Genomic DNA, 14,826 nt, shown 5'->3' on the forward strand with positions numbered 1-14,826 from the left:
AAAAAAAAAAAAAAAAAAAAAAAAAAAAAAAAAAAAAGAACAAGAGCAGGTGGAATGCTAGAAGAACATTAATCCATTGTTCACAAGTTTACTTTTCCACTTCCCTGAATAATACAATAGAAAACAATTCATCCCTTTAAAAAAAAAAAAAAAAAAAAGATAATCCAAATGGCAGGCTGATGGACAGTTTAGTCATCTTATAGAAAAAGATGTGTATAAGAGTATAATGTTGCTCTAACAAGATTAATGTGTGCGGGTTGTAGATTGCAACTCTGGTGTTTGCCTTTCATATTATATCTTTGAAAATGACATCCTTTGAACATGGTGCATATGTTTGTCCTCTGCCTTGGCTTTGGGTCTAGTTTGCATTTTAATTGTGTATTGTGGTTGGATAACTCAGGAGTTATTGGTGACCCTTCTGTTGGAGTGCTTTCCAATGCATGCAGAAATGATTTGGAGAAAAATAGAAATGAAAAAGTGGTGATTAACTTTTTGCAAAAGTTTAATATCTACACTTGATATAAAATTGTAATTATGCTAATTACAAAAATTTAAATAAACCTATTTGCCTTTAATTTAGGGGAGAATTCAGGCCTGCCACAACCCAAGTGCTATTCCTGGTCAAATTAAGGAACTGTCAAGCAATCTTTTTTTTTTTCTTTCTGTTCTGCTACTTTTTAAAATTGTGAAAAACAACCTATACAGAAAAGTATATAAAACATAAGTGTTCAAGTTAGCTAAAGAGTTCAAGGTGAACAGTACACATCCATCAAGAAATATGTTATACGATTTTTAGTTTTTTACCTTTCCTTGAATTAATTCTCTGGTGGAAAAAGTTATACAGCCATATATGTGCATGCAGTAAGAAGACTTTGGCTGGGCGCGGTGGCTCATGCCTGTAATCCCAGCACTTTGCGAGGCCAAGGCAGGTGGATCTCAAGGTCAGGAGATTGAGACCATCTTGACCAGCATGTTGAAACCCCGTCTCTACTAAAAATGCAAAAATTATCTGGGCGTTGTGCTGTGTGCCTGTAATCCCAGCTACTCTGAAAGCTGAATGAAGCAGGATAATTGCTTAAACTAGGGAGTTGGAGGTTGCAGTGAGCGAAGATCACACCACTGTACTCCAGCCTGGCAACAGAGTGAGACTCCATCTCAAAAAAAAAAAAAAAAATCACAAATGACCAGGGTGGCAGAAGCAGGATTGAGAAAGGAAGTTGGGGGGCTGGTGGGCTAAGAACGGGGGTGGGGTCGGTAACCAGGTCATCCTTGGATGCATTTTTGTACTGTTTTTCTGACTTTGAATGCTATTTTATTTCTGCCTTAAAGTGAACATGGGTAAGAGGAGGAAACTTACTGTTCCCTACCTAGAGAAGAAAAAAGAAAACGTGGTTGTGTGCATGCATGTTTATAGGAGGGGTATGCACTCATTCCCTTGTTCTGTGTAGTTCTGTGGAATTCTCATTAAAAAGCTGGACAGAGCAATTTTTAAAATAAGTTGAATTGAAAGGACCCAAACTGGCTCCTATTGTGTTATGTTTTCTATTGTGTTTGTGCATTTAGTCTGTTGATACTTTTTTTCTTTGATTGAACAGATTGCTGAGCTGAGAGAAATAGAATACATCAAAAATTTACCCATCCTTCGAGTTCTCAATCTTCTGAAAAATCCAATTCAGGTGAGACATTATTTATATCAGGGGAGGGAGAGAGAGAAGAAAGTGGGAGGGTGGAGGGGAACTATCTAGGAATTCTTCAAGAAGTACTTTTGGTAAAAGAATATCAGGAATGTGACTAGAATTTGTCTATCTTCCTTCTCTCTAAGGAAGGGTTTAGTAGTACCTAAAGTGACAATTTTATTTTTAAGACTTAAGATCTTCTTTCATGACTAACAAGCTGTCACATGACTGTCAGTGAAGGAAAGCCTGAAACTGAATATCATTTAGTTGCTCTGCTGGTCATTTGTGACTCATCCCTGGTGGTACTAAAGGTTACAGGAAGGAGGTAATAAGATTACAGAACAATGTTCTCTCACATTAGACAATGCAAGACACCATAGGTGGAGACAGAATGTGATTCCTATTTTATAACAAGGGAAAGAAAATCTAAGATTAGATACCTAATTTACCTGGATATACCCATGACATTGATGTATATGTAAAATAATTATAGAACAAGATAATACATTTCCCAGGAGTTCTTCACACCTCTGGGATTGAAGGATCAGGGACTGTGTTTCAAGTCCCTCTCTTTCTCTCCACTGATGGATGCTTTCTCCCGGCCTCCTTCCCTCCTTCCTTGTTTGCTTGTCCTTCATTCCATTCTTCTACCTGTATCCTTCACTTAGTTTCCACAGGCTCTTGACTTTGCATGTAGCTCTTAGTAACCTTCTTTTTGTGTGTATCTTGATGAACATGTCTAGATAGGTGAAAAAAAATATAAGAAAGATTTATAAATTAAAAACTGCCCTTGGGACAGGAACAGTGAGAGGCAATTTAAAAGCATTTCTGGAAAAGTAAGAGGCAGGGTTTAAAGTGGCCAGCACACCTCAGTTTCAGATCCCTGAAGGGTGTTTGTGCATACACATGAATAAGCATCACAAGCCCTTTCACACATGTTAACTGATTTATATACAAAACCTTCCCCCCAACATTTACACCTAAGCTTTGTACATTCACCTCATATATGGTCTCATCTATTGGGAGGGCACAAAAGTAATTGTGGTTTTTGTATTATTTTAATGGCAAAGACCACAATTACTTTTGCACCAACCTAATATATAATGGATCATCTACTAATATCTAATGTCTTTTTTCCCCTCAAAGAGGTATAGCTTTTTACTACAAAAACTCTAATTATATTTCCAAAAGGCAGATAATCCTGATGGTAGGGAGTAATAAGGAGTTTATTTGATAAATGAATATCATTTTATTATTACAAACAAATTCATAATAAACAATACAAATTAATATGAAATATTGCATATAAATAATAACAAAATAATATGAGATATTAAAGTTTCATTATTGGCAGAATTGAGACTTGTTGGAGTTAGAAGACAGGGTTGAAGTCACTGGCCAGGGATCTTAGATGAGATGCTTCACCTTTCTGAGGCTTGGTAGCCTTTAGAAATGAGGATAATCTGGAAGCCATTATCCTCAGCAACCTAACACAGGAACAGGAAACCAAATACTGCATGTTCTCACTTATAACTGGGAGCTGAACCATGAGAACACATGGACACAGGGAGGAGAACAATGCACCCTGGGGCCTGTCGGGGGCCAGGAGCAGAGAGAGCATAAGGATAAATAGCTAATGCATGCAGGGCTTAATACCTAGGTGATGGGTTGATGGGTCTAGCAAACCATCGTGGCACACCCTTACCTGTGTAAGAAACGTGCACGTCCTGCACATATATCCCAGAACTTAAAATTAAATTATTATTATTATTATTTTATTTTTTATTTTTTATTTTTTATTTTTTTGAGACAGAGTCTTGCTCTGCCACCCAGGGGCTGGAGTGCAGTGGCGCGATCTTGGCTTACTGCAAGCTCCACCTCTCGGGTTCACACCATTCTGCTGCCTCAGCCTCCTGAGTAGCTGGAACTACAGGCACTCGCCACGACGCCCAGCTAATTTTTTTGTATTTTTAGTAGAGACGGGGTTTCACCGTGTTAGCCAGGATGGTCTTGATCTCCTGATCTCGTGATTTGCCCGCCTTGGCCTCGCTAAATGCTGGGATTACAGGCGTGAGCCATGTCATCTGACCAATTAAATTAAATTTTAAAAAAAGAAATGAGGGTAACCCACCTGTCCTGTTAATCTCTAATCTCACAGGGAGATTAACAAGAGTATACACTTGAAGACCTTTATAAGTTACAAGGCACAGTCTGCATTGAGTTAATGTAAGGGGACTGGGAAGTGTGAAATGCATAGCCCTGTGAGGGTGTGTGTGGGAATGATGAGGTAGCAGGTGAAAGGCCCAAGCTCATGAAAACCCAATGTTGGTGCTTGTTATTTTGGGAAAAGGAAGGCAACTGAGCTGTCCTCTTGATATTTTAAATAGGAAAAGTCTGAATATTGGTTCTTCGTAATTTTTATGCTTCTGCGATTAACAGAATTAGATCAGAAGAAGATTAAAGTGGAAGAAAAGGTATGTAATCATGTCATACCATTACCATTGTGTTTATGGGTTAATATGCTCAAAAGCTCGTGTTGCCTGCTGTGGAAGCAATATAATCAATAAATAAGACATGTAACAATATGTACATTAATTCATTTAGGGAATGTTTCCTTGTCTTAGGATCTGTTTGTTTAACCCTCTGCAAAAGTGAGTATCAGCACAAATGTAGTGAAAGGCCTGATGGCTTGCTGTTAGTACAGTGAAGAGGTTGACCGTAGGGAACAGAAGCAACACTCCACTTATATAGGTCATAGCTTTATGGCAGACTATCAGTTTGAAAAACTATCCTATTTGGAAGGTGTATGATTCTATCTGTGTTACCTGAAAAATTCATTTAACAACAAAATGTACTATAATGTCACTCTACCATATAATCGAAAGGTACTCAAATAAATCACCACTCTGATATTTTAAATCCTTAATTCTGCTCTTTAAAATAATGATTCATCTAGTCACAGAATTCCAGAATAACCAGACCTTGAATGCTAGCACCTGCCTCCCTGCTTTTCATACTCATGGTCACTGCTTTGTCTTGCTTTAGTGGCTGGTGACAGCCAAAATCTCTACTAATGAAGGATTTCTTACACTGGATGCAAATTTGAGATGGGAATGAAAACAGGTATAAATATGTAGAGAGGCACGTATTCCATCTCATAAATGCCTTTCTGAAATCTTGGTTAAAAATAGTTACAGATGCCAGACTATCATTATTCTCACAAGCAAAGGTACTTATTAGATTCCTCTTTTCCTTTAACATTTTGCAAAAGGAATGCAATTTAAAACCATGTATTAAGTAAAGATATGGCATATGGTAGATGAGGATAATGTATTTAGAAGAATGGGAAAGACAAGGGGATGGAGAACTGTACATTATGAAGAAAAGGCCCATATCCTTGAATGAAGAAAGTTATGCTAAATGAAGAGGAAGTTTTGGTAGAATTTGAGATTGTGGGAATCGTTCTTGGCGAGATGGTATGAGGAAAACATTCCCCATGCATCAAAACCTGGAATCTACAGCTATAAGTTTTATTTATTTTTCACATATTAAAAGTTGGGATGTTTACTATATTAAAAGTAATCATAGGCTTTAGAGGGGCTGTGGGTTTTTGTTTGGTGGTTTTTTTTTTTTTTTTTTGCCATTTTCCCTCCCAAACCAGGCAGTATAAAGAAGTAGGAGATCAAAAGACTCCACTCAATATTTTAAAATAATTATCATTTCTTGAATTTTAGGAAAATTAGCATAGACATGAAGACTGAATACTAACATTCATGGGCATGTGTTAAATTATTTTGTGTACCTGGCTGCATGTGTACAACATTTCATTAAGGAAAAATCCAAGCTTCGTCGTCTTTTTAGAAATAAAACTTTTTTTCCCTTTTACATCTCTAATTCTGGAAAAGGTTTCAGCAGTAAATAAATATGATCCTCCCCCTGAAGTGCTTGCAGCTCAAGACCACCTGACCCATGTTGTTAACAGCGTGATGCAGCCGCAGAGGATCTTTGACAGGTATTTATTAGGAATCCACAGGCCAGAATTCAGGGTGAGCAAGCAAAAGACAGCCTCATCATTTCCCCTAGCCCTCTATTTTGTGACCCCTTTATTTCCGATAAATGCTGCTTTTTACCCTTCTCTCAGGGAAGGGGCCAAGTCTTTATTTGATAGATGATATTGTCTCTGTTATGGTATATTATTAATATCATGTACTTGAATGTGCTGCTTGCTTGCTGGTATTTTCCCAAGCATGGTGATGAGTTGATTCATCTTCACTAGTTTGTCTGACCCCTTGTATGGTGGCCATTCTGTGCCAATCAACACTGAAATCTTTGGGGGGGGGGAAAAAAAGTCAATTTTTCTGCCTTATGAGAGAAACACAGACCTTAACCTTAACAGAAAATTGAGATAATTTATATCCATTGTAAATTTTCCCTCAGCTGTGAGTGAATGCTAAATACCCTTGCCAAAGACTGTTCCATGAATTCACATTATTAGGGAGTCCCTTAGAAGGAAGCCCAGCTAGCCTAAGGGAAACCCGAAGCAGTCTTTGCACTAAGGTGCGATAAACTCAGCAGGGAGGAGTCGCCCAGCTCGGTGGAACACATGAACAGAGTCTCTCACCTCTGAATTCGAAGACAGATTTACCATGATTTCTCCATTTCTTTTTAAAACAATCTGTTGGAGCAGATGGCCATATATGCTATAAGTATAATGGAGAAATTCTATCAATACCCAAAGGCATTTTAAAAATACTTGTAAAATCTCTTGGATATAAATGGCTTCTCTTCTTCATGTGGTATTTGCTCCTGTACTTCACATGGCTGGTTTCCCACAGAGAGCAAAATGTTTTATTTTGCAACCCAGGACATGATTTTTACATATAATTTAATAACGTGGACATTGACAGTTTTACATGTTTATGGTGGCCCTCTAGGTGAAATGAATTATCATTTATTTACATGCATCTGGAAAAGCACATTTGATTCAAAAGAGGGGCATTTATCTCCTCATTGTATTTCTTTTCTAGTTTACGGTATTGCTAGTTGTTTCATGCTTTAGGGTACACTTAAATAAAAACATATATCAAAGACATTTGCAGCAGTGTTTGATAAACACATATGTCTTGATCATCTCTGGCTGTCGGGCAAACAAGAACAAAGGCCAAGTAGGCCCAGATGTTCCAGGATGGAGTGGCATTCATTGTGGAAACTCATGGACACAGGACCAGTAGCTAATGTGCAGGCCTGCAATGCCCTTCCTACTCTGTCTAGGCCAGTATACCGCTCTCTGTCAGCACCAGAAGTCAAGATTCAGGAGAGGAACCCCAACCCTTGGCTTTGGGACTTGAATGCTGTATTACTGGGGTATCGCTGTCCCCTCTCCTGGTAAAATTGAGGTGAGGATACAGTATTAAAATGACATGACCAAATCTTGACTCTGGTCTGGTAGTCATTGATAGCTTCTTACCTTCTGATATGAGAAAGTTCTCCAGACTCATCTTGTACATGTCCTGTCCCAAATCTGTAATCAGCCTTTTCTGCAAGAAGCTCTGGTTTTAGTGAAAAGTAGTATTTCCCAATTCCAGTCTGGGGGTTAAGATACTCATTGCTACCAGGTTGGTCATTTATTTTGAGGCCTTTTAGTGGAAAGAGCTAAGAATGTAAATCTTTTCATCAGTTCATCTGTCCATCCATCCATCCATCCAATCTATTTGTACCTGTCTATATTTGTTCTGTCTGTATCTATCTCTGTCTGTTTGGGTAGACCTACCTGTGTCTGTCTATAGATAGATGGATTAAATACCTTCTGAATTCTTGATATTTACAATTTGATTCCAAAACTACAGTTAAGTTTTTACTCAACCTTCTTGCTATTGTATGGGTATTTCCTTTTTTCCCACACCAAGAAAAGAAATCTGGTTCTAAGGGACACAGAGGAAGATGAAATTACCAAATCCCATAATTACTCATTTGAAAATATCCTAGATTGTAGCACAATGGTATCAGAATACAAGTACTAATACTACCTCCAAAATGATTCCTGAAACCATTAAAAATATTTTTTTTTGCCTACAATTTATCAATTCCCTCCTGTGTTTTTTAATGTGGCAAAATATATGTAACAAAATTTGCCACTTTAGCAATTTTAAAGTGGACAGTTGAGTGGCATTAAGTACGTTCATAATGTTAAGTAACCATCACCACCATCTGTTTCCAAAACATTTTCATTACCCCCAACAGAAACTCTGTACCCATTAAGCAATAACTCCTGGTTCTTCTCTGCTCCCAGCCTCTGATAAGCTCTGATCTACTTTTGTCTCTATGAATTTGCCTATTCTATGTATTTCATATAAGTATCAACCACCCCGTTTAGAAAATAGTGTTGTACTATATTTATGTTGTCAAAACTTACAGCCATCACATACCGTGCTTTCTCCCTCTTTGCTCTCATTTAGTCTTAATTCTCTGGCTAACTACATAGTTGTTGCTTACTACCAGTTGTTACATTGATGTCCCTTGAGTCACTTTGGTTGTATGAAGCTTGTTTTCTAGTAGATTCCTTAGGAAGGGATATGGGATCAGTATCCTCTGAATTCTTGCATGTTATAATAATGTGTGCCCTTTATACTTGAAAGTCATTTCTGCTAGATATAAAATTCATGACCCACACCTTTTTCCTTGAATATATTAAAAATGTTACTCCATTGTCTTTTGGCATAAAACATTGTCAAAATCTGATGATAATTTAATTTTCTTTCCCTTATAAGTAATGTGCCTTTTTTTTCTAATTGGAATTTTTTTTCTTTTTCTTTAAAGCCCAGTAATTTTATTAGACTATGTCCTGGTATTAGTTCTGGGCTGATATTTCGGGTATAATGTGTGCCCTTTCAATGTATAGTGTTTTTTTTTTTTTTTTTTTTAAATTTCAGGGAAGGTTTTTTGAAGTATAGCCTCTGTTTTCTGTTCCTTTACTTTGGTTTTCATCTTCAGGAAGAAGATCTCTTTTGCTTATTTTCAATATTTGTCACTTTCTTTTTCTTAGTTATTTTTTTGAAAAATATATATTTTGAGGTAATTGTAGATTCACATGAAGTTGTAAGAAATAATGCAGAGAAATTCCATAAACCAGTCACCCAGTTTTCCTCAAGGGTGATATCTTGCATAACTATAGCAGAACATTAAAACAAGGAAATTGACCAAGAAATCCACCAACCTTATCGGATTTCACCAGTTTTGCATGTACTCTTTTGTCTTTAGTTCTATTTACCTCTGTGCAATTTTATCACATGTGTAGATTTATCTTAGCACCACTACAGTCAAGTTATAGAGCAGTTTCATCACAAGGATCCCTTGTAGTACTCTGTAATAGCCGTAGCACCTCCCTCCCCCTCATCTTCTCTAACCCCTGGAAACCACTAATCTGTCCCTGTCTCTATCTATAATGCTGCTATTTCAAACATGTAATATAAATAGAATCATACAGTATATAGCCTTTTGGGATTGGCTTTATTTGTTTCACTCAGACTAATTCCCTGGAAATCCATTCAAGTTGTTGCATGAATCAATTGTTTATTCTTTCTTATTGCCATGTAGCATTCCATGGCATGGAGGTATCACAGTTACTTGAATTGCTCACCTGTTGAAAGACATCTGGACTGAATCCAGTTTTGGGTGATTGCTAATAGAGCTGTCATGAACATTCATGTCCAGGCTTTTGCGCATGTATACAGCTTCAGCCTGCCTGCTCTCGGCAGGTACCCACTGGCTGTTTTGGGGTTCACTTGCTCTCAGATCTGTCAGATGCTACCCATTGCTTCCTTCTTCCTCCTGTGTCGACTCCAGTACTACACAGGTTTTGTGGGTCCGTGGCTCTTGGTGATACTGTTTCATGTACTTATATGTGTTTCCCTTAGGCTTTTGTTCTCAAATTTTTCTGTTTTTCTGTGGGAATTCAGAGAGACTGAAAAACTATGCTGTTTCATTGTTTCCACAGACTCTACTCAGAATCTACACCTTCTTCACAGAATCCACACCTCAGCCATGTGGTTTTTAAAAACTTTATATTTTATTCTAGGTTGCTATAATTTGTGTCATGAGTGGAGTCTAAACACATCGTTCAGTGTGTTGCAGGAGATTTTATTTTTATTTATTTTATTTTTTATTTTTATTTCTGAGACAGTTTCACTCTTGTTGCCCAGGCTGGAGTATAATGGCGCCATCTTGGCTCACTGCAACCTCTATCTCCCGGGTTCAAGAGATTCTCCTGCTTCTGCCTCCCAAGTAGCTGGGATTACAGGTGTGCACCACCATGCCTGGCTAATTCTGTATTTTCGGTAGAGACAGGGTCTCTCCATGTTGCTCAGGCTGGTCTCGAATTCCTCACCTCAGGTGATCTGCCTCAGCCTCACAAAGTGCTGGGATTACAGGCATGAGCCATCACACCCAGCTGCAGGAGATTTTATTAATGGATTCATTCTTTAGTCCAGTCTTCAGGCTTGGCAGTCAAGCCTACATTTATATATCAGCTCTCCCTGATTAACTATCACTTTGAGCAAGTTAATTAACCTCCTTGTACTTCAGTTTCTTCATACGTTAAAAGGGGATAATGACAGAAACATCTTCATTAGCTTCTTGTGATAATTAAATGAGGTAATACATGGATGACTCTTAGAATGCTTCCTGGCACATAGTAATTGCTCAGGTAAATTTTAGCTATACTGTTAAGTTGGCTTTGCATAACTGCATTCTAATTCAGTAGTTATGAATATTTATCTTAACTTTACAGTCTTATTTAACAGTCATTTCTTTCATTGATCAGTTTTGGGGAGGAATATTTCACTCTAGCAATCAAGAACCAATAAATATTAATAGTTTTCCTTTAAAAGTCATGTTAAAGCAAATTTACAGAAGTTCATATTTTACCTTATACTGTTATCTATGCTTTGAATATGATTTTTGACGTATAATCAATCTGTTTCCGGAAAGAACAACTATTCTTCTACACAGTGTCTTCTATAGTGAGTCCTCATTCAGCCGGGTTAATGATGGCCTAATGGATGTAGTTCATGTGCTGTCTCCCCGGCTGCAGTAGGAGAACTGACTCTGTTCCTGTGTTGTAGCACTCTTCCCAGCCTGGATGCCCCTTATCCCATGCTGATACTAGCTGGTCCTGCAGCTTGTGGGAAACGAGAACTTGCCCATCGCCTCTGCAGACAGTTTAGCACTTACTTCAGATATGGGTAAGTTTGTTTATTTGCTTGTTAAGACTTGGAAATTTATCTGAATTATTGGAGGTATCAACAGTTCATTTCTAGTAAAATCTCTGATATTACTAATGTTGGCTATTAATTTTAAGCAAGTTCAGAAATGTACAAAACAACTTAATATTTAAGTTACACTTTATAGCAAAACCAAAAGTGGTAAGTAAATTGAATGGTCAATAGATATTAACTCTTGGTAAGGACAGAGCACCATGTGAGTATTAATCCTTGATGGTACATTATTGATAAAATTGGATCGATGTGATTACCTGGTTCTGGAACGATAGAATCTTGATTCTTGTGCCATTCTAATCGATATGGTAAAGATGATTGCTAAAGTATACTTCTAGCAATAGAAGAACTTACCATATAGCAGGAAGAAACAAAATAATTTTTCTTTTTTTTTTTTTTGAGATGGAGTCTGGCTCTGTCACCCAAGCCGGAGTGCAGTGGTGCGATCTCCACTCACTGCAAGCTCTGCCTCCCGGGTTCACGCCATTCTCTTGCCTCAGCCTCCCAAGTAGCTGGGGGGACTACAGGCACCCGCCACCTCACCCAGCTAATTTTTTGTACTTTTAGTAGAGATGGGGTTTCACTGTGCTAGCCAGGATGGTCTCGATCTCCTGACCTCGTGATCCGCCCACCTTGGCCTCCTAAGTGCTGGGATTACAGGTGTGAGCCACCACCCCTGGCCAAAACAAAATAATTTTTCTTTTGCGAAGCAGACAGTAAACATACAGCAATGACTCCCCTGTTCCCCACAAAAATAAGCAAGCAAACCAGCATGGCTCATTCATGCTGTTCCCCCCCTTTTCCATAAAAGGCTTATCAGCTTCTTTGTCATTTATTATACTGTGATATACACTGTATTTTTTTTTTAACTTTAATTTTCCAAATGCTTAACTTAATTCAGTCTCAGCCCAAATCACCCTCCAGGGTTTGAAAATAAACATCTTTTTAATGAAGCATAATGGCATTTGAAGGCAGGCTTCTCCTGTTGCCTTGCAGTATGACAGCATGAGTCACCATGTTGTGATGTGTGATGGGCAGATCTGTGTTCAGGGACAGACTGTCTGCTCTGAGCTTGGAACATGTGCCAACGGCACTTGAGCTTCTTTGTCTCTGACAGGTCTTCCTCTTTTGAGATGTATTTCAGGAGGAAGGAAGAATGGGCAGCAAGTTTTTGTTTTTCTTTCCTTCAGGTTAGCATTCAATACACTTCAAGTTTTCTGGAGCAAATATTTTGCTTAGTGATGTCTTAATGACCCAGTTAAAATAGAGGAACATATCCAAAAAACTAGAACCATCAGAAAACACACACATACACACACACACACACACAAAACTCCAACTGAGTTTAAAAAGTTTTTTAAAGGATAGTGGCTTATGCCTTTAATACCAGTTATTTGGGAGGCTGAGGGGGGGTGGATCACTTGAAGCCAGGAGTTCGAGACCAGCCTAGCCAACATGGCAAAATCCCGTCTCTACTAAAAGTATAAAAATTAGCTGGGTGTGTTGGCGCACACCTGTAATCCCAGCTGCTTGGGAGGCTGAGATATGAGAATCCAAGATTGTGCCACTGCACTTCAGCCTGGGCAACAGAGTGAGACTCTATCTCAAAAAAAAAGATTTCTTTCAGAGGTTTTGGTGACTCAAATTTAGAATTGTCTGTCATCTCTTAAACTGGTTTCCTCTTGTATTTTTTATGTATGGCAAATAAATTACTTTTAGATTAGTGGTGCCTGTCAGTGAACTGAGGATGTGACTACAAAGATATATAGGACAGCCAGAAAAATAAGCGCAAATTATTTCCTAATGCTATTACAAAAAAAAAACTTCCTTCCCTGAAGCTACACATGTTCAAACAATGTAAACACTATTTCAAACAGGTCCATTTATTTAGATATTTAAAATTACATCCTTTATTTGAACAACTCTAGGCCACAAACACTATGGAAAAATTTATTGATTAATATATTTTAAATACCCTGAAGTAACAAAAATAAATTAAAAGTTAATGTTAGAATAAAAATATAGAGTACATTATGTTTCTGTGGCTGTACTGAACCTGTTGTAAAAGATAAGCTGAACACAATGAATGGAAGGTCAAACTAGGGCGAAAGGGTATATGCTATTTTCTAATGCATAAATTTGGAACTTTTTAGCAAACCAAAGTGACCTATGAGGAACCAAGGTTTTCTCCAGTTCCTTTCACATCTCTGATACCAGTTATGTAGCAAATGGTTGGTAGCCCAGTCCTGTTTATTTCTCTGTGATATGCTACTGCCAAGACATGCTTTGTTGGATATGCTTTTAGAGGTGTTTATTGACTCATCATCAGGATTTGGAGCCAATCTGCCCTTACATTCTTATCTGGCGAGGCCTCCCAATTACTCATTTTCATTAAATCTTTTATTTCCCTAATTAGAATGTTTATCCATCAGGCTTGTGATGAGTTGATTTAATGTCTGCTTTCCTTACTTGTATGTAGCCCATTTGAGGGTAGGGCTCATGTCAGCCTTGTTCACCATTGAGTTCTCAATGCCCAGTATATGGCCAGACACTTAACATGTGTGTAATAAATATTTGTTAAATAACCGACTGACTGACTGATTGAGTAAATGGTTGGCTGAATTAATGGCATTGTGTGCAACAGATCATAGAAATTACTATAATAAGAAGCATGGGTGATTTTCCCCAACCTCCACTGACGGAGCTATGCAGAGATGAATGGATTCATCACTTGTTCATTCTTTCAATAAATACTTATTGATTTCCTCTCTTGTGCTAGTCCCTGAGGGTACAGCAGGAACAAGATGGGTGAGGTCCTTGCCTTAATGAAATCTGTATTCTAATGGGGGACTCAGACCTTAGATAATTAGTGCTATACGAAATTCAGGTGGAGGCACCAGATGGCCAAACAGAATCCTAAAATTAGCTTCATGCTCCAGTACTGTTACTGCTGCCACTGCTATTTTTCTCTTCTAGCTGGAATTAGCGGTGAGTAGAAAGACACTCCTAACTGGCCCCCTCCCAACTACAAACTCATTCATCTACCTCCGTCAGAGGTTCAGAAGCACCGTCCAACCATTCACTGTCATCCTCATGAAGGCAGAGGTCAAGGTTTGTTCAATGGCAAATTATTCTAAGAATTTCATCAAGGCATGGATAAAAGACTATGCATCAGATGAAAAAGAGTGTTAGATAGCTAGTTACTTTATCCATTGAGAAAGTAAGATAGTGCTACGTTTATATGCAGCAACTTTCTAGTTAAAATTTAAAAATAAAACCAAAGCACCTTCTCACATTCTCAAGGGCAAGTCATTGCTCTTGTTTAGATTTTCTTTTCTATTATTCTTTATCCAACATAAGTTTTATTGATTTTTAATTATGTAAAAAGAAAAAAGGCATGAATAGAGTCTCATGGTGAAACATAAAAGCATTTACAAAGGCACTTTCTCCACCATTTGCTTGAATCATTTCTTTCCCTCTTCCTCGTTTAATTTTTTCCTGGTGTTTTACTTCCGTTCTAAATTGCATTGACCCAATATCGAGACATTCAATGAAATTTTCGCACACTAAGTTGCATATCCAGTTATATAAATGTTGAAAACGTAACTCAGTCACATAACAAATATTGGTGTGGCTGAGAGATTTTGCTGTGGTTAGGTTTTGATTTTACTATTTGTTCTTGGTTTTAGAAATATGTTGAATGTTCTTTCTTTACCAGTATTAGTTATGGGTGACCTGGAGATATGCATTTACTTTCTTCAAAGTCTCTCTATTGATTTCTAGCTGAGCACCCACAAATCAGTGACTTCCTGGAAAAGTGCCAGATAATGAGGGCAACACAAAACAATATCAGCATGCCTGTCTATCTTCTAGATTTA

General features: G+C 37.8%; 1 protein-coding gene across 3 annotated transcripts in view; it reads left to right on the forward strand.

Annotated features, from left to right (window-relative positions):
• LRGUK (leucine rich repeats and guanylate kinase domain containing) overlaps nucleotides 1-14,826 on the forward strand; it is a 130,921-nt gene that overhangs the window by 46,055 nt on the left and 70,040 nt on the right. For all 3 annotated transcript variants that reach the window (XM_023207812.3, XM_026454372.1, XM_026454373.1), the window contains exons 8-11: nucleotides 1,596-1,676; nucleotides 4,064-4,150; nucleotides 5,582-5,688; nucleotides 10,796-10,915. In XM_023207812.3, coding sequence (XP_023063580.1) covers nucleotides 1,596-1,676; nucleotides 4,064-4,150; nucleotides 5,582-5,688; nucleotides 10,796-10,915 — 395 coding nt within the window. The remainder of the gene's footprint in view (nucleotides 1-1,595; nucleotides 1,677-4,063; nucleotides 4,151-5,581; nucleotides 5,689-10,795; nucleotides 10,916-14,826) is intronic.

The sequence above is a fragment of the Piliocolobus tephrosceles genome, chromosome 8 (assembly GCF_002776525.5).
Source record: "Piliocolobus tephrosceles isolate RC106 chromosome 8, ASM277652v3, whole genome shotgun sequence".
NCBI classification, from domain to species: Eukaryota; Metazoa; Chordata; class Mammalia; order Primates; family Cercopithecidae; genus Piliocolobus; species Piliocolobus tephrosceles.